Source organism: Melospiza melodia, chromosome 4, assembly GCF_035770615.1.
Source record: "Melospiza melodia melodia isolate bMelMel2 chromosome 4, bMelMel2.pri, whole genome shotgun sequence".
NCBI lineage: Eukaryota > Metazoa > Chordata > Aves > Passeriformes > Passerellidae > Melospiza > Melospiza melodia.
Window position 1 is genome coordinate 79653578 of NC_086197.1, and position 20837 is coordinate 79674414.

General features: G+C 35.5%; 1 protein-coding gene across 1 annotated transcript in view; it reads left to right on the forward strand.

Moving 5' to 3' along the window:
- CAPZA2 (capping actin protein of muscle Z-line subunit alpha 2) overlaps positions 1 to 19752 on the forward strand; it is a 31954-nt gene extending 12202 nt beyond the window's left edge. Inside the window, exons 2-10 of the mRNA XM_063155317.1 lie at positions 1390 to 1453; positions 3499 to 3550; positions 4210 to 4273; positions 4852 to 5058; positions 6218 to 6297; positions 9070 to 9148; positions 12649 to 12720; positions 15239 to 15301; positions 16195 to 19752. Of these exons, the coding sequence (XP_063011387.1) occupies positions 1390 to 1453; positions 3499 to 3550; positions 4210 to 4273; positions 4852 to 5058; positions 6218 to 6297; positions 9070 to 9148; positions 12649 to 12720; positions 15239 to 15301; positions 16195 to 16335 (822 nt within the window). The 3' untranslated portion in view covers positions 16336 to 19752. The remainder of the gene's footprint in view (positions 1 to 1389; positions 1454 to 3498; positions 3551 to 4209; positions 4274 to 4851; positions 5059 to 6217; positions 6298 to 9069; positions 9149 to 12648; positions 12721 to 15238; positions 15302 to 16194) is intronic.
- The last annotated feature ends 1085 nt before the right edge of the window (positions 19753 to 20837 follow it).

Below are 20837 nucleotides of genomic sequence, written 5' to 3' on the forward strand. Positions count from 1 at the left end.
TTTGGACCCTGTTGAGAAGCAGGGGCCCAAACCCTGGCTGTATTGCTACCCTCAGCTGTAAAAGTTGTTTTCTCATCAGTTCAAGAGCTCTAGCATGCTCAGACATTTCTTTTGTAGTTTCAAATACAAAGAAATGTGTAAATCTAATGCATTTTTTGTTATTTTTAGATATTTGTAATGAACTGTATGCTTCTCAAACCCCTTTAATTTCAAACAGTGCTCCCAGGCACTGAATTTTCCAGCTCTTCATTCCATAGATACTTGATATAAGGTGTTGGAAAGGGAAACCCTGTTTCAAGTAGTATCCTGTATTTGAATAGCAACAGCATATTGAGGATTCAAGAGAGCTTTAAGTGTCTGCTAAACTTGGATAACTGTAAAGGATAGGAACTTTTGCTAAGTTAAGTTAGGGAACCAATGTTTAGTTTGTTAGTTTTTATAATAGGTGCCTCTAACAGTGCAAGAGGGAAAAAGAATGAATCAAAGTGTGTCCACTAAGTGACATTCTGCAAGTAAGAATGTCACTTAGGGGAGAGGTTTAAAAGTTGTTTCACATTTAGAAAGTATTTTTGTGGGTGTTTTGCAAGCGAATGTGTGTGCAGCTGTGTAGTGAACCAGCTCAGGGACCTGGTCTGGAAAGAAAGAGCAATAACTTTCCTGATTTTGCTCATTGTGCTGTTGTACAAGGGCTTGTGCAAGCAGAAGGAGAGAGAAAGCCAGGGCAGGTGTGCATACTTTCAGTCAAAACACTGGCTTATGCTGTGTTTATTCTGCAAGAAGCTGTGGGTAAAGGCCATTAATTACTAATTAAGATATCAAGGGGTTTTTTAAGCTTTATTTGCTGGTACTGTGGTACTAACAGGTCTTAGGTAGGTGCAGATGAAATTACAAACTTTGGTGTCTATACAGTGTTTTTGAGATTAATCTGTCAGTGGGGACCTTTTGGAAAGTCCAGAACCATATGATATGTAGTAAAATTGGAAGAGAAGCTTTGAAGGTCAAATGCATCTTCATAATGGTTTTTGGCTCTCTTGGAATCTGTATTGATTCCCAGGCACCCATGGACTGGAAGCTGACATAGGTAGTGAATATATTGTTAATCATCTTTGTTGTATTCATCTTTTCCTGTTTGCCAGTAAAAGAAAACATAAATGACTCAATTTCCCCATCTCCTTCCATCACATACAATCTCTATTCTGTTTGAAAAGGTGGAGCTTTATAGTCTGTGTTCTTAATAAAGACCAAGTAGTTGAACTAATGTGAGCAAGTATGTGAAACAATGGGAGTTGTACCATTGCATGTCTGGCTGTTAAAACTCCATCATGCATAACTGCTTTGAATAGCAAGGAATGCAGCATGTTCAACCACGTGATTGTTTTTGTATTTCAGGTGCGTATAGCAGCAAAATTCATAATTCATGCTCCTCCTGGGGAATTCAATGAGGTGTTCAATGGTGAGTATCTGGCTGCTCTGCCCTTTTCTTCAAGTTATCTATATCCAAAATTGCATGGCTGATTTATTCTCCTGAATTTCATGTAGCTTCTATTGTAGCTTCCTTGCTATAAGGGCTGGTTTTGTAGCTGGGCATGATGAGCTTTGCAGTCACAAGACAGCTTGAAGTTTAAATGTAAAACAAGGGAAATACTACTTTTCTTTGTGATGTGAGAACAAGCTTTGTTTTGAATGAGTCATGAATTAACAGTTGCAAGGGTTCTGTTTAGAAAACAGATACTCCTATTTTTCATCTTTGATAGACAATTTTATTTTTCAACAAAAATTAAACTAGCAGAAATTAAAATGACCAAAAATGGTCATTTTTTTTAAAGAAGGAATATCATTACAAATATTTAACCTTGAATACACAAAAGACTACTGCCTAGTGCCAGTTGTGGAAAGAATACTAAATTTCTCCAAATATTTCTAACCTTTAAATTCTGGGCACACTCCATTTTACTGAGTGTATTGGTAAACTGAAAGGAAACTTTAAAATAAGCTTCTTTCAACTATTGTTGTCTAAACGTTACCTAAGATGTTATTTGTTAAAAAAAATTGTTGTTTGTCTGTCATCAAGATATATGGGCATACACATAGTAGAAAAAGGCAGGCTTTGTAGTTGTGGCTTACAAATGTTTCTATGAAGCTATTTAAGTAAAAAAATTAATTTGGTATACTAAACCTGTAGTCAGTGTCAGACTGGAGAGAGCTTAAGTTTATTAAAGAATGCAATGCTTTTACAAGTACCTTATTCTTAAGGTAAAGTTAAACTGTGGCCAGTTGATTATTATTTAAGATTAGTTAGTACTTAATTTTTGAAGTGAGCAGCTTACTAACTCAGCTTTCTGAAGATTATTAAAATTTCCTAGAGTGGTACTGCTTGTAGACTTCATTGTTATGCTAATTCATAGCTGCAACTACCTGCTCAATAACAGAGTACAATGTGTTTGAAAACACATAGTGAACACAAATGCCTGACCAGTGTTCAATGAGATTTAGGCTGCCTTCTTAAATAGACAGAGAAAGCTTTTCATTCCAATTCTGAAAATTGTGCATTTGGTTGGTTGGCTTTGAGTAGGGTTTTTTGAGTATGTGAGGTGGTTTTTTCCCTTTGGGGTATTTTGTGTTTTGGTTTGGCTGGGGCAGTTTGGTTTATTTCAGAAGGGTTTGCTTGTTTTTTAAAGAAAAAAATACCTTATATATAGTCCAGATTTTTTTTACTTTTCACTTGAATGATACCTTGGAAATATTTAAAAGAGGTTTAATATGTTCTGGCAAGACTAATGATTGGTTAGTTAATGAGCAATTAATTAAATTGCTGTTCAAACAGTGTCTGGTAAAGTCAAGTACATAAATAAGAAAATTGCTGCACAATAATACTAAATAATATTCAAACAGTGTCTGGTAAAGTCAAGTACATAAATAAGAAAATTGCTGCACAATAAATACTAAATAATTTTGAGGAGAGTTTTGATTTATTCTATATTCATATGTTTCTTGTATCATGGTAGAAAAAATGCTATGGTGGTGTATAATCTTCTGCCTAGTGAGTGTCATTTAGGAATGAGACTGAAAATGGTGGGACTTAAAAACCAGTAAGTTCAATGCATACCATATCAGTGTCATCAGAATACAGTAACAATAATATAGGTTGAGGGAGTTGGTAATATACTTTTTATAGGAAACTTGGTAGAATTCTGTGCTGTTCTCATTCAGAGCTTCTCAAAAAACTAGATTGACAGATTCCCAGAGCCTGTAGAATACAGCTTAAATCTTTGCCACATTGTCTTGGAAGAGATCCATTTCTATACTATTATTTTAATTTTATTCAGTGAAAATTATAAAATATGAAGCAATAAATTTACTACCTAGTAATCTCTGTGGGTATGGAGTAGTTTTTGGGGGGTTTTTTTTGTTGTTTTGTACAGTCTGTTGATACTTGTTATGTGACTGAAAGAAGTTTCTGAGTTAACTGTACTTACATGTTGTAAATACTTCTTTCAGATGTTCGGTTGCTGCTTAATAATGACAATCTTCTCAGGGAAGGAGCAGCCCAGTAAGTACCAGATGTCACATACTCAGTTGCATAAAAACAAGATGTTTTTTCAGTAGGACTTGCATAATCAGTAAGTGGTTCATTTAAAGATGTGTGCTTGGCAAGTAAAACCCTATTGTGTGTGTTGGGCATCTTTGATCAAGATTAAATTCTTGGCAGAGGAGAGATCTGTATTGTATCCTAATGATTAGAGCAACTTCATTTTCTGTTTCAGGGTAGCTGTTACTTGAACATCTGTAAGATACTGCATCCTTAGACCCTACTTTTGTATCAGAACATTATGCTTGCTGTACTTTCATGCCAAAATTAGCTTCTCCTGTAAGAGTGGAGATATGTGGCTTAGTAGGTTGGATCTCTGTGGAATTTAAACTTTATCTGTTCCTCCAGTTTCTGTGGGTTACTGTAAAGCTTAGGTGTTTGTCTACATCAGGTTACTTCTGAATGTAAATTATTGTAGCAGTTGGAATTTAATGGCAGTTGGAATCTGTAATACGAACACTCAAGTGATTCCAAGAATTTTGGCCCACTAGGTAAAGCATTAATATAATTTTTTAATGCATCATTGCCCAGATTCTTAGCTATTCTTTATATCCCTTAACTGCTGCCAAGGAAAAAGATTGTGCTTGATGCAGGCTTTTGTTGGTTTTTTTCTCTTGCAGTGCATTTGCACAGTACAACTTGGACCAGTTTACTCCTGTAAAAATTGACGGTTACGACGAGCAGGTATGAATACAGTGAAATACTCGTGATCGTCCTTAAACTGTTAAAGATGATCTGGTATTGCAACACTTCTTGACAAGAAAATTAAAAGAAATGCATCTGCCCTACCAAAACACAGAGATTGTGCCCCTCCAGTAGTACCAGTACCAGTCCCATAAGTTAATCATTCAGGGGTATCTAAAGAGCTTGAAATGTTAGTCTGCAGTGTTGGCTGAATTCAGTGTTTGTAGCTGTAAAAACTATTTGCTCCATCGTTAGTAGCAGAAGACACGAATTTCTGTCTTGCATGGTTTGTTGCAGTAAGAGCATAAGATTCAAGATATATTTTTCTGAGGCAGTGTATCATAATTGCTTTCTCCTCTCTTGCTTTATGCATATTTTGTTCAAAATTTTAAGTTTTAATGATTAAGCTCCCATTAAATGCGGGATATAATTAGATTTGGCATGGCATTTATTTTTTTTCACTGTATAGCAAATGTTACTAACTAATTTTAATGTCTTAAATGTTACTAACTAATTATTTAATACATCTTCTATGATATAAATATATATATAAATGAAATTTAAATTTCATAATACAGGTTTTGATAACAGAACATGGTGATTTGGGAAATGGAAAATTTCTGGATCCAAAGAACAAGATTTCTTTTAAATTTGATCACTTAAGAAAGGAGGCTACTGATCCTAGACCCCATGAAGTTGAAAATGCCATAGAGTCCTGGAGAAATTCAGTTGAAACAGCAATGAAAGCATATGTGAAGGAACATTATCCAAATGGTGTCTGCACAGTAAGTGCTAAATTACATAACCTCTGTACCACTATAGATAGTTATAAATTTTAAAAAGGAGCTATTTGTAAACCAGAAAGACAGGCACTTTTGACTGTAAAGAATTTATTCCTGTTGGGGGTTCATGAGAAATGCAGGAAAGCTCAGAAATGTAATGTTTTATCTGTAGGATTATTAGTGAGTGGTTCCTGCAGGTCATAGTGAAGATTTGCCTCTGTATTTGAGCATTTTTATTTAAATTTCTTGATGCATTTAGACATTTTGTGGACTACTGCAGGTTGATCCTGCTGATCTTTGTGGTCAGGCTGGTTGCTTAGAAGGGGGGGAAAATTCCATAAAATAGAAATGTCTACCTTGCCTTGATTTCCTGACAAAACTGTCTTAGTAAAGCAAACTAGTTTGTTCCATCATATCTCCTTTATATCCAAGTGCTGTATTCTTATTACCAGAATTGGTGGTTCTGATAGCTTCTTAAAATAAAACCTCTTAGTCTGGACTAAAATAGTATTTGCTTGCTGTTACAAGCCCTGTGACTATTTAAATCTCAGCAAACTGATCTATTGATAGCTGTTCTGTGCTTTATGTTGATGTGACAGAAAAATTAACTGGGGGGGGGGGGAAGTAAATCAACTGCTGAATTAACAAGTTGAATTGGATTCCCAGGCAGTCATTTTCCTATAAAGGAAACCAGATTGGATAATTGGATAATTTTTAAATTATCTCAGATGATTTAAAGGGGGGATAAAGCAGAAAAGAGGACCAAATCCCACCCTTTTTGCTATATTGTACAGGTTTAAATTGTCATATAGTTGGTAGAATAACTGGTGTTTGAAACCCAGCTGGTAACAAATGCATATTGTCTCAATAGTCACTGTTATAGGCTTAGAATTCCTGTAGTGGTAGAAAAAGGAGTTCACAATATATAAAATTTAGTTAGGATGGTTGGCCGGCAGGTTTTTAAATCTTAGATATTTTCTGCATTGTAATAAATACTTTATTGTTTCATGTTCAGAATATTATGTATAACCATAATGGTTAGAAAATGAAATTTTAGTTTATGTAACAATAGTAGAAACAGATATCTAAGCAGCTTGACCAAGGTCTGCTCAAACTTTGACTGTTCTTTTTTTTGCTTCTTTTTTTTTTTTTCCTGATTAAGGTGTATGGTAAAACAATTGATGGGCAGCAAACCATTATTGCATGCATAGAGAGCCATCAGTTTCAAGCAAAAAATTTTTGGTAAGTTTCTGTATGGATCCACAGACAGTAAGATACAGCAAACTGAGTAAGTGCCATTACACTGATAACACGTAGTTCAGAGAAGAAGGTGGATGCATATCTTGGTTGGGACCCTTCTTCTCCACTCCACTCCCAAGTTTTTCTGCTAAAACTGTAGAAATCTCTTCCTTTGTGGTAAGTAAAATGGCAGACTGTGTACCCGCATCTCCTTTGTAGAAGTTTGCAAAATTCCATATTACACGTATGACATACATGATTCATTTTCCTGTTTATCACACTGACTCCAATACTCATGGCTGGCTTCCCTAATACAGTTGCTTTGGCTTGATTTGCTTCCTTTTTGATTGATAGACTAAGAACAGCTCCTTCTAGTTTGAGTTTCTCAGAGAAAGAAAGTGACCAAAAATCACTTTACAGTGGGACTTAAGTGATCAGTTTTGATCACTTAGACAGATAAAGGTGATTTTGGATGAAATAAAATCTTACAAACTGCAGCTTTTTTTTTTTTTCCCTGGACTTGGTTCAGTGATGTTTTCCACAGTCTGGAGTGAACTTTGGATAGCTCCATACAGGAAACTGTCCAGAGTTGACATCAAATATCACAGTATCAGGAATAGGTTAAGGATGTTAAATCCTAAAGATAGCTTATATATGCAGTTGTCAGAAGAAAAGTATTTCATTATTTGGTTTGCTTTTTGCATCTGCTTGCAATTTTTATTAGTAATCCCACAGGTAATAAAAGGAAGTACAGAAATCTTTGGGTTTTGATTCTGAAGGTGGATATTACATTTCCATAGTAATTTCAGCATGTGTATGTATAAGTTATTTGCCCAGTACACTGATTTTTATTGAGTTTGCATAGATAATAATTATTTTTTTTTACTAACTTACACTTGACTAGTTAAGTCTGCATGTTTTCCATCAATATTAGAAGTAACTTGAAATAACACTGGTTTACTTTTTAGTTTGGACATATGAATGAATTTTGATATTCCAAATAATTAATCTTATAGTCTTTTAAGAAGAGGAACAGATATTCAGCAACCTTTTATAGATGGAGAAAATCTTTCTTGAAAGTTTTCTTTATTAAAGTTATGATTGAGCATCTATGGGTAAATATTGACCATGTTTTTAAGAGCTTTTCAGGGGTAGTCAGACTCTAGTGCTTGTTCTTAGCAAGTTGCAATAAATGCATATTAATTTGGGAGATCTAGAGATGGAGGAATGGATTCCAAGTTAACCAGATTCCTCAGTTATCCAGCCCAAGCCACAGCCAGTACTTATTTCCAAGGTGTTCCAGCTTTTTGGGCATTTGCAAGTCTGTCATCTTACTATGGGAGTAAGTTTGTTGGGTGATAGAAAATCAATATATACCAAAGAAAAATACTTTCTGATTATTTGAAATACTATCAATGTAGTGGGATAAATGGCTTATTAAAGAAAGAAGAGGAAAGTTAATCTCTTACAAAACATTCTAAGTCAGCCAAGCTAAATAAAGAAATCATGTTGTTTTTACCTTAGAGCATTTCCTACAGAAAAATCCTTCTGAACTTGAATTTTTTCTTTTTTTTTTTTCTAATAGCCACTTCATAAAAATTATATCCCAGAGTGGAAACAACTGTGGTCATGTTAACTTCAAGGGGCCACAGACTGACTGAGAAGCAAACAAATCTGTTAGCTAGCCATTGTGTCCCTGGCATTCAAAAACTAGAATTGTACCTGAGGTGTAATCCAGCACATAAGCTTTCTCATAATCAGTGGGTCAGTCTATAAGGCTACTAGTAGTATTAGTGTCACTAAGTTGGGCAGCCCTTTCAGTTTTCTTAGCAATGCCAACAAGCTTCTGAATTGTCTTAGTCTGCATTTTCAGTGATAATTTGGATATTGTCTGAAATAATAACCAATGCCTTTATAGCTGAGTTACCATTGTTACTGTGTCATTATATAGATTTGCTTTATATTTTATATCTTTCTCTCCCCTTGTTGAATGTACTGGAATCTACACCTAACATTAGCACCATTGGAACACCTAGTAGCAACTTTCTTTCCTTCTTTAAGTGCAAACACAAGACAAATCATGGACTGCTGCAGTGTTTCTTAATTCAGCTCTGTAGTACTAGCCTTCTAATCCACTAATCTCATTGTTAAATAAGATGATGTCTAGTTTACAGGAAAGAAATCAGGTGAAACTACTCCCCATACTGTTTTCCTGGTGTTTGAAACTCCTTTAAGGCATTTTGGCAAGGATCCTGAATTTGAAAGGAAACTAGAAGGAAACAGTTGTCCTGGAAGGGAAATGCTGAAAAGCTGAAAGGCCTAGTTATAGTTAAACACAGCAGAAAGTCTTGCTACTTTAATATTCCTTCCATTTAAAATTTTGATAGCCTGAGGTGAAGTGTGACTTTGGCTGATCTAGCAAACATCCAGGTCCTAGAGACAAAATATTTTCTGTGTGTGCCTAACTAATGCTACGGGGGAGAAAGAACGTTGGAGGCTTTAGGTATTTTCAGAAGTTAAGTCCTCCTGTTAAAAGGTCCTTAATAATAAATCTCCTTGGTCCACATTGAAAACTGAGGTTAAATGTTTTGGGAAACAGTTTTGTTCTGGTCATGACTGATTATGATGCTAAATCTTTAGGGGAAAATTTTCTGCATGTGTAGTTGCACTGCAAATTTCATTCTGTGGTTTCCTTTCACTATCAGTTATATGTTGGGATTTTTTTTTCATAACCAATGGGGTGACATCCAATTTCTGTTTTACTGTTTTTTTAAGGAATGGCCGTTGGAGGTCAGAGTGGAAGTTTACAATCACGCCTTCAACCACTCAAGTGGCTGGCATCTTGAAAATTCAGGTATGCTTATCTCAAACTGTGTCCTGAGCCATAAAGTCTCCAGTCATTATCAAGGGAGACTCAGGCCAGTGTATCAAATATGTTAAGGGAGAATGGGGACACAATAAGCAAGGCAGCAATGCTCATTCACTTAAGTGTTAGTGACTTAATTTGCATATTTATCTAATCCTTAAAAACATAAAATGTGTGTTTAATGTAATGATTCAGAGGACTTAGGAATGTGTATTCACCTCAGCTAGGCATATGTCTCTTTGGTTTCCTGTTGAATTCACAGTGAGACAAGCCCTTCCTGAGGGTAGGCCTGTTCTGAAGTAGAATTTTTTTTCATTTTAACTGATTGTGGGGCTTTTCTAATGTTGTCATATTGTTCAGAAAGGTGGAAACCTTTCGTTTCACCAATTCCACCATCAGAAATTTTTGAATCTGTGTATTCTTCATGCAGAATTTGGCTTTCCTGTTGGCTTTAGGGCATTCAGAAAGGAGGAATTCCAAGCAGGCAGAAGTTCTGAGACCAGCGGAAGTCTGACTGTCATGTGGTAGGCAGGGAGACTTGACTTTCTGGATTGGTTCCCTGGAATGTGTACACATACATTGCAGCAGTTTATTGAAACTCTTCTGGGATCAGGGACTAGAAACTTAGAGCAGTCTGACTTTCTGTGTAGTACCTTTTTGGGTTGGTTTTGATTTTTTTTTTTTGCTTCACAATAAAGTCAAGTTTCTTTTTCTTGCTGCTTTTGTGCCCCCACGAGTTTTGCTTGTCCGTATTGCTCAGTGATGACTGCAGAAGGAAGATGCAAAGGAATGTTTTTCTGGCCTGAGGCTAGGATGTTATTTTAGGATGTGGTAGCTGTATTTACATTCACCCAAGCAAGGGGACCCTGAATCTGTTTTCCCATGCTGGTGCCAACATTTGGAATGATAGTCAAAATGTGAACAGCCATTATTATGTTGTCAGATCCCAACGGTCATTGTAAGCAGCACTTAAAGTAACTTGTAGTCTTCCCAAGTTTTCTTTGTCACTTAAATCCAACTTGCTGCAAAGCAGGCATTTTCTCCACAGCATGCACTTTTGGTTAATGTCTTAAGAGGGTTTCCAGAACAAGGAAGCAGGTGTCCACTTAATTCTTGGAAAGGTTAGGGCAGCAGCCAAAATAATAGTCTGAACGAGGAATTCATTCAGGTTCAACTTTTCCATTTGGGCACCAGATGTTTTTGTCTTTTAGTACTATTTCACATAATTAATCAAGTCATTATTTATATTCATTAAAATCTGTGTTCTGGAGAGTGATGAAAAGTTCTCCTTTTTTGCTTGTGTAGTAACTACTTGTTTCACCAAGGAATTTTGAAATCTGTTTTAAATTTTTAGAAGTTGTGTACAATTTCTTCAGTGTATATGGGAATGCTCTCTCTTCATGTCACAAAACAAACAAATTTAAAAATCACTTTAATTTTTTCTATTTAAGGAGCAAAATATTTTTCTAGAAAGTGAAGCCTCTACAGCATTAGTATAATTTTAGAGTACTGGAATTTCAGTGTTGTTTGCAAAATGTTTGACAGCAATACACTATTGCTCTGTTTCTGATAAGACCTTTTATTAATAAGTTGAGAGAAATTGCAGCATCACCTGCTATCTTCAGATGTCTTCAGTATTTTTAAGATCACTTCCACAATTTCTTCCCTTTTTTTGTAAATTCTGTTAATACTCCTGTAGGAGATTGTCAATTGTCACAATCTCTTGTGTTTAATTTTCTTTAATTATATATAAGGGCAAAAGCAAAGGCATAGCCTTTTACTAAAACTAAGTCCCTGTGGCATTTAACATGCTCCAACTGTGCATGGAAAACAATAAGTGTACTGCTTACTAATTTTATCTCTTAGATAATTTGTTATTCTCATCCCTCCTTAGTTAACCTTTCCAAGAGGTTCTGTTCATAAACATCCTCCTTCTTGTAGTCTTCTGAACCCAGACCTAGCATTCTAGAAGGATGTCAGCAGTGAGGTATAGTACAGAACAGTTACTTCTTGTATTTTGTTTAAGATATAACACATCCCAGAATTAGATTTGACTCTCCATCTCTGCTAAGCTTTTAGGTCTGAGTGTTTGCCAAGAATGGGACTCAGTTACACAGATAAGATGTTTGTGCTGGTCTTGGCCTCAGAGCACAGGGGAGGTTTGGGCTCATGGAAAAGGGGAGCACTTACATTTCTTTGGGTTCTGCTGCTTCATTGGGAGTTCTTAGAATTGTGCACTGAGTAAGCACTTCTTATATTTTAGGAAATGAATTGAAAAAGGCTGGCAGAGGTTTTACCCAGCAGTGTTTAATATGAAAAGAAACTTCTTCTATGGTTAGGTTAATACCTTTTGTTGCAAAACAAGTATTTGACAATTAGCAAAATAATCATTTAAGATGAATCACGGGAAATAATATTTTACTCCTATAGGAAACTTTTCCTTAGCTGTGTCTTACTGTGTATCATGTTTTTTCTGTTATTTATAAAGTTGAGGGTCTTTTGCATATATGATCATAATGCATAGGAAATGATACTGTTTTGTATTAATCTCAAAAGTGTGTTATGTTGTCTAACAGGGTGAGACACAAATGTTTCATTTTCTCATAACATTTGCTATGTTGACTATCTTGACTTTGTCAAACTTGTAAAAAATCTTCAAAGATGCTTATTTAAATGTCAATGACCTGCATAGCTTTGATACCAATTATTGTTAATGATCACATGTAGTTTTATATATGCTTCCTGATTTTTAAGTTTTCCAACAGTTTTATTAGGAACTAAACCTTTTCATATCTGTCCCAACTGTATTTAAAAGAACTAAAGTTAGCTTGGGTGGAGTTTTAGTGTTCTGCAAAATAATCAAGGAAGGTGTCCTTTAGATACAGCATTTCAAGCATAAATAATTTCAATCTGCTTTGCTATCTAACACTGGGAACTGCTTTATGTAGATAAATACCAGCATTTGTTATGAGACATTATCTAATAGAGGAAAATATCAAACCCAGACAGACCTAGAAAGGGAAGCTTAACATTGCACTGTCCCTAGAAAACAGGGACAATTTGGGGAAGCAGAATATCTTCCCAGTATCCTGATAGCTTCATAAAACCATTATAATTTTAAATATATCTTCACTATATAGAGTGGTCTAGTCCATTCATTTTAAGAGTTTCTAGTAAGGTCACATAAGTAAGGTGTTGTCATCTTCATGATGTTAACCAAAACCTAAACTTCTTTGCTTGAAATATTTCTTAAGGCACATCGACTCAAATTACGTTTCCAGACTAGCCTGTTCAGTACTCCCCCTCAAAACCAGTAAATTCTACATTGTTTTGTTTTTCCTATTTGCTTTTGTTCTGTAGCATTCTGTATGTGGTTTTGACTAATTTGTATAGGTTTCTTACTATGATAAATAACACAACACTTTGATTTTCCTGCATGTTGTTGATTCCTAAACTTGATATGAGGTTCTTTGTTTAATTTTCTGTAGGTTCACTATTATGAAGATGGTAATGTTCAGCTGGTGAGCCATAAAGACATACAAGATTCTCTAACAGTGTCTGTAAGTGACCTTTGAGGACCTTAGTGGGTATATTGAAGTGATTTTTTTAATTTTAAAATGAATGCAAGGTTATGAAAAGCTCAGAGAAGGAAAGTTTAGATAAGTTTGTTCTTCTACATGTATGGGAATTAATGTTCAATTTTACAGATATTTTATATGTAATATTTACTACTTCTACCTAACATGTAGCTAGCATTTAAAAAAAATCAATGCATGTGGCTTATATAAGCTACATTAACTTTGATTTTAAAGCTTTAATTAGCTTGTCAGTCTTCCTGCACTTCTGCTGTATTTAAACTTCAGTCTGCAGAATGACCTATAGAATTAATTTTTGAATATGAAGTAGGTTTGAATTAAAACAACTGACTTTAGTTGTACATTGTAGGAGATTGCCTCCTTTGCTCACTGGATGAAGACAACTATGCTAAAATAGTAAACAAATGGTACCAATTGAGAAGCAATAGCTTCTTCAAGGGATTCTCCCTTCGTTTTTTCTGTCTGTAACTGGTGCTGACAGTGCAGCTTTTTTTGCTCTGTACAAAAAGCCCTTTCAGAGATGGTTCAACTTGAGAACCATAACACACTTCTTATTTAAAGCATAATTTTTTTCAACTTCTTGCCAAATGGATTATTACAGTAATGAGGAGCAAAAAAATAGAAATAAAAATTGTTTGGAAATAGTACCAGATGTATCTTTTAAGGATTGATAATGTTCCACCATTAACAGCTACTTATTCTGAAATAATGTCTATAATGGCCTTTATAAACAGCAAGATTTTCTGTTGGAGTGTTTTTTAATAAAATTTAAGACATTGAGGTTAAGCTGGCAAAGAGAAATTGTAAAAGTGAACAGAAGAAGTATTTTTATGATAACAACTAGCACTGGCCAATTTGGCTCAATAGCTCAATTCATCAATAAAGAACATTGTTTGTTAATATAAAGGAAGGCTTGTTGGCTTTTTAGTTGCAATAGCACCAGAAAAAATGGGGGAATGTGGTGCCAACTGATAACACTTCTGGAGCTGTAGATATAAAATTACTTCTGACTCCTTGGAGCAAAGGGATCTATTTAGTGTTTCACTCAAATAAGAGTTGCTTCAGGGAACTCTTGCAGTTCTCCTGTCAATAGGTTTTGCCTCACTTACTGTTGGGACGAAACCTAATCCTGCTTTGCAATTCAATAAAGCAGCAGGCCAATGAGTAGGAAAACATCTTTTACATAACTTAGCTAAAACAAAAGCAAGTATGCTGCTGGTTACCAATTATTAACCTTGGCTGTGAGCTTCATAGAGGGCAGAGGCTGTACAAGTTCTTATTTCACAGAGAAGAAATGGTGGGTAGATTAAAAGGACCCTCAATGACTCCTTTTTTGTTGTTTGTCAGAGAACCCATTTAAAAACCATTAACAGGCACAACAGAAATAAATTACTGAAGAGTTCTCTTGTTGTTAGAGCTTTGAATAATTTTGCTGAAGGTTATTTTCTTATCCCTTGTTTTCCTCTGAGACAAATAAGACCTCATACCTCTGAATTTTTCCTTTCATTAGCAGAGCCTTTGAAAGCATTTCCTCAGTTCACTGAAAAGTCAAAACCTTTTCATTTGTTCATCTGCTTGCTCTCTGCCTCCTCCTTCATGTCTCCTGCTGTGTCCAAGAGCACTTTCACATCTGTTAGATGCAGTTTCACTGACACTTCCAACCAGTTATGGTTGAAGTTGTCAGAGTTTTATCCAATCTTTGCTTTTGCAGGAATGAGGGATTACATGGTACAAGAGCACTCCTAACTTTCAACAGCTTCTGCAAAAGCAGTCTTAGGAATGTTTCCAATGCTAATTGCAAGTTTGGAAATTCCTGAACCCTCATTTTCTGCTGGAGACTTCTTTTCAGCACTTCAGGAAACACCTCCAGATTGACTGATGGGGCATATTCTATTTTTTTTAAAAAACACACACTTGCATCCTTAAACAGTTTCTTTTCTGACCTCATCCTTGTCAGTCATTATGAAATTTGCACCCTCATTTTTGCAAGATGTATTTGGGGATGATTTTGGAATACTAGATACATAAAGTCTAGTGTTTTTCTCAGCTTAGTCTCCAGATTCAAAATGTTTAGTGGTAAACAAATCTGTTTTGGTTTCTTGGTTATATTCTACTATAACTTCTGGGCTAGATGTTCTTGAAGTTTTCTTGAATTTGTACTGGAAATGTAGCATTGATAATGTTGTTATCCGTACTTGGCATGTTTTTAGGGGCTTGGGTGGGCACTGTAATTTTTCCAAATGCTGTTCTGTATGTCTTTTTATCACACCATAGAATTCTTAATCAAAATATGTTAATGACCTTCATGGCATTCTTTATACTTGTTACACTTTAATTTTATTTTTCTAACATCGTCATTGTCATCATCATATGGGATATTCCTTTTGGATGAATGGTCAGTACCTGGCATCACTCCTAACTATAGGAAAAACATAATCCAACTGATCCTACCTCAGATCTAATTCAAATGTTTTTTTCCTAGAATGAAGCCCAGACAGCGAAGGAATTTATAAAAATTGTGGAGGCTGCAGAAAATGAATATCAGGTATGTTGAAAGAAATACTATATTCTTACTCATATTTTTAGCATTACCATATACTAACCAAAGGTTGTATTCTATAACCAGCAAGGTAATGCAGTTCCATATAAATAGATTACATGCTGCTAATTCTGTCTTGCATTTTCCCACCTTGTGGTGGTTGTGCTCACCTGCCTAACATTACAACAGAAGTAAGCTTTTGAGAACAGAAAAGATCCTTGCATGATTAAGTGTCAGCAATTCTGATGTCATGAAACATTAGTGCATTCCCTAAATGGAATTTTTGTACAGATTCTGTTCAGAGGCTACTCTGTTAAGACAGCTTTGCTAAATATTACTGTAGGCATTACCTCTTTCAATTAGTCATTTCAAAGTCAGAAAAGTATAACTGTTCTGGATACCCTCTGCTGAAGTGGATACATGTTCATTCAGGCTTTGAACATAAGGTAAATTTCAGACACTGTGTTGTCAGTTTGAAAGAAATACTCTTTAATAAAAAGTTTTGAAGTATCTATAGTATGCATTATATTCAAGTTCAGATAATGTTGTGGACTGACTTTAGCATCCTCACAGGAAAAACATTTCTGTCTGGAATTAATGATGTATGAGCTAACTCTGTTCAGCATTTTATTTGTATTGCTGATTAACCACACTATGGTTTGCTGAAACACCTTGGCTATGGCCAGGTTTATTACAAGTCTCACCAATTTTCTTCTCACAGCTCTGAGACATAGTCTCAATCTATATCTAGCAGGTTTTCTTCGTTAAATGTTATTTCAACTCAGCATGTTTTCATTAGGCCTGTGTGGGGAGTAGCAGGCCACTGAGTCCTAGAATGTTGATGTGGCATCCTAGCTGTGTTTTTGACGTGTCTGTTTTGCATGACTTTGTGTTGGCAGACTGCTATCAGTGAGAACTACCAGACTATGTCGGACACTACTTTCAAGGCCTTACGTCGACAGTTGCCAGTAACCCGCACCAAGATTGACTGGAACAAGATCCTTAGCTATAAAATTGGAAAAGAGATGCAGAATGCTTAAAGTGAACATTGCATGACTGGATCATTTTAGTGTCCTTGTATACAAATAAAAATTATTACAAAAAATATTTGGAACTGTCAAATCACCCAGTCAGCATGGGCTTTTGCCATTGAAAATCACTGTAAGTAGTTTGGTTAGAGCACAAAGCTTAGCTAATTGACTTCTTTTCTTTTTCCTTCCTTTCAGAGGGTTGCAGCTTCACTATAGCTGAATATCTTCCTTTAGAGTTTCCGTTGTACCTTTATTTTTTTATAATGAAGAGACCATGCCTTTAGTTTTCAATTACACATTAAGAACAGTTGGAAAAATATTTTTGCATATGATAACCCTTCCTCTTGCTTTAATGTGAAATGGACAACTTGCAAAATTTGCTGGATTCCTTGTGGAGATCAGTAACATGCATTTCTAGGTCAAAGTGGAGTTTGCCATCGGTGCTGTTTTTGAAATGATCTGTCCTTTCATTGTATGTAAAATTGGGAAAAGCATTTTCTGTATCATTTAAACCTAGAAGACATACATTAGCCCCATAGTAGCTAATTATTTTTTTTAAAGAAGAGGCCAAGGTCTAAAGCTGTTTAAAGGTTTTGAAATTAAATAAAAGTACTTACTCCAGAAATGCATTTAATGCTTTGTTCTGACAATTATGAGCTCGAACTCCATCTGCCCTCCAGGGTTTTTTATCATAAAGCTACAAATGTATTATAACAAGGCATATTGTAATATATATAATCCTGTACTCATTACTGTCTGTTTATTTTTTCTTGGATTGAAATGTACTAAAATTCAATGTGACATTAAAATGCAAATTTTCTATTTATTTGAGTATCAGATTGCTTCCTGATATAGCCTATTTTGGTGTTTCTAAATGTTTTTAAAATTCTGCTTGAAACGGCCACAAACTTGTATATTTAGGGATTGTAATATCATTATCATTTTCATCTGCATTGAAAAAACTTCTGTATATGGAAGTCTGCTTTAAACAGGCATATTTTAGCTTCATATTGGCTACAGAGGATAGAAGAAATTCCAAGACCAAAAATTAATACATTTGTTTAGAGTATTCTTTCTCTGTTTCATTTTGAAAATGGATGTCAGCTATCTAAAAACACAGACTTCATTACAAACGCTGTGTAACACTTCCATGAAACGCATAGATTTCATTTTTAATTGGATAAAAACTTGTTTTACAATATGCTACCTACTCATATGCTCATAAATAAAAATTAAACAGCTTTTTTATTTTTTAGAAGGCAGGTGTTTATGCACACTCCAAAACCATTCAAGCTTACACAAATATTTTATGTCTTTGTTTACAGCATGGTCTCATTACCTTAAATTTTCAAGTTACAGCATAGCAAGAGTCTCGGCTTGTACTGAGTATAAAAATGTACATATGAAGTAGTTTGTTGTTTGAATTTTAATAGCAATATCACAGTATTCTATTCTTCAGTGCTCTCTTACACAGAGGTATAGAAGTTCTATAGAAGAAACTGCTGCTACTTTACAGTACTGAGCTGTATAGTAGAAGAGTGGGATGTGTTCCACCACAGTCTTCCTGGATAGTTGCCCTCTCAATTGTCTTTGTAGTTCAGCTCCTGAGCCATGTTGTTCTTTTCAAATTAGCTCATAAAAGCTGCATGTGAGATAATAACAAATGCTGAGTCACTGTCAAGTCAGTCTGTCAGTCTTAACCAAGATCTAAATACAAACACTATTGAAGGATTTCTTCCAACATATATAAGAACAAGGTAAATAAAGGCAGTGAATGGACAGTTAGGGGAATTGTTAATGGGCAACAACGGTGCAAATAACTTTTCTAGCTGTTTAGAATGTTGCAAATTACCAGAATCAGCACTGACTAAAAGTCAGAATGCTATTTTTCTTACCTGAAATAAAGAGCTAGTTTTAAATATATTCCAAATAAAGAGGTATTTTACTGTGAAGTACTCTATTACTGTATTTCCCTCTCTGTTTGTTCAGTCTTGTGATAGTCTTAATTTTTTATCTTGAAAGAATTGCTTCCTTCAGGTTCAATTCTACCAATTGGATAACATAAGTAAATCTGTGTTACTTATGTTTTTTCTTGTTGTGTTAATTTTTAGTCTGTGAGACAACTTTACACCTTGACTATCAAATTTATTAAGTTATAGCTTCAATAAAGCCATTTGTAAGTAAATCAACTATTCTGTTACTTTTGAAAATGGTGTGCTGTATCATATTTAGGAGTAATGACTCCTGAGATGAAGCTGACCTGACTATCAGCTGAACCACATGGCACAATTGGAGTTCTTGATTTCTAGCAAAGTTTTGGATGTCACTTGCACTTTTTTTTGTTTTGTTTCTATCCCTACCACTTCTAAATTGGAGAATTTTAGAGCTTGCTTGGTAGGCTTTAGGGTATTTTCTGTAGGTAAAGCACTTTCTCTGAGAAATTTTGCTGTGGCAATTGTCTTAATGTGAACTACTATTTGTTTATATTCTATTTTTAAATATAAAGACAAGCTTTGTATTGTTGAATCTTGATGTAATAGACATTATGGCTTGTAAAATGGACTTGTAAAATGCTTGTGGTTTTGAAGTGTATTACATCTTATGTATCTTAGTGCCCCTCTATATTAAGGAGTTTTTAACTTCTGCAAGTAAGCAGCTGTTTTTTGCAAACATCTGCAACAGGAGTGGCAGTTCTGTTTTCAGGTTTTTCTGAGCAGCCCATTTTTGTATGTCTGTCTTAAAATTCATACTGTGGGTAGAATGGAACTTTAAAATCATTGTAATTTTGATTACATTGCTGCTGCTTACCACCCTACCTGCTGATAACAATTCTGCCATCTGGTTCCACTGGGAACATTGCAACCCAGTTCATTAGGAAATGGTGATTCAGCCAGGGTTAAAAGTATTGTGTGAGGATGTCTGAACATCCTGAGAGACATGTTCTCTTTAGGGGACGTCTCCAGCCACTTCTGTGGCAGCAATGTACTTTGTGCAGTTGGGAAATCTCTCTCTCATCCCCTCATCTCACAGACTGGTTTGGCTGTCAAAGCCATTTTGGTGCTCTTGAGTTCACTTCCTTTTGGAGAGCTCAGAACTGGGACCTGGGCTCTGGGCACCAGGTGCCTTCCAGCTCTGAATGGTGCCCTGAGTCCATAGCAGGGGCTTCTTTCCACTTGAAACCACCTGCCTGTGCTGAGGATGTCTGGAGCTTCAGACAACAGTGGGCCTCTCATTTCCAGACTGTAAATACTGTAGGTATACAAGTTCCATCAACTGTTCAATTCTGTGGATTCACTCCTATCGTACTGAATTACTTGCTGACACAGACATAGCTTCTGCTGCATTTGTTGACTGGAAAGACTGAAACTGTTCTTCATCTGATGCAATTGTAAACCTAGGTTTAGATTAAACTTAGTTTGTTCATAACCTTGAAGTGTCAATTTTTGTGTGCCAGTGTCAACTCTGAACTTCTTTTTAAGGGGAAGATTTGCATCAGATTTTAACCAAAAAGGTCATTTTTTTCTTTTACAGCCAAAAGAAAGGAATTGTGAATATGCACTTTATTCCTTCTTTGAAAATGAATGTTTAATACTTGGTAGGTTCTCTTGTAAGCAATATTTTCCTCTGCTACTGTGACTTGCTTACCTTGCTTACCTGTAATTGCCCAGCATGATGTTAGCCACGTGCTCATCAGAGAAAAAGGGTCGGAGTGATAATCATTGTCTTAAAGGATACATTTAGACTTTGCTATGCATCTCTTCTTTGCAAATCAGTAAAGTTGTGCAGGGGAAAATCTGTCAAGTTTGTTCTCTTGAGTCAAGAGGAGCGTGTAGGGACTTTTTTGTCAGACTAGCTGCAGTTTGAAATAACAGCAGATCAGAAACAACTTCTAGCTTATGGGTTGTAAATATACCTACTAAAGTAGGTATATTGTAGTTGGTTGGATGGTTTGGGAGGATACCACGATATGTCCATAATGATTTGTAGTAATTTCAGTTTTGCCTTTAAACGTGCTCAATAATTTTCAGTTTCAAGTGTACACTGAGTATAGCTGTTCAGGCATCAGTGAAAGAAATGAGACTACTTCCTTTAGTAAGTAGTTTCCCAGTATGCCACTCAGTTTGAGTTACACTTCAAGATTATTTCAGAATTTACTTAAAAATAATATAGAATGCTGACCTGCAGCTTTGCCACACCACTGAGAATGACAAGCAGCATTGTGAAGAGGGATTCAGAAAAACATGCTCGGTATATCTTTCGCAGGAAGTAAAATCGTCCCCAGAGGCCTTGTCCATTACAGTGCCGCAGTGTGGTTGTGGTGCATCTGGAACCTAAGGTATTTTCTTCAAACACAGAGAACTGAGTTTTAGTCCCCTGAGGTAAAGAAGGACTCAGCTTCCCTGGAGCAAATGTTCTTGTAACTGGCTAAAAGAAAATTAGGCTATCCTCTTTTGCACATTAAGTGTTTATGAACATAATTGAAAATTACAGCCACAAGCTCTTGAGTGCAG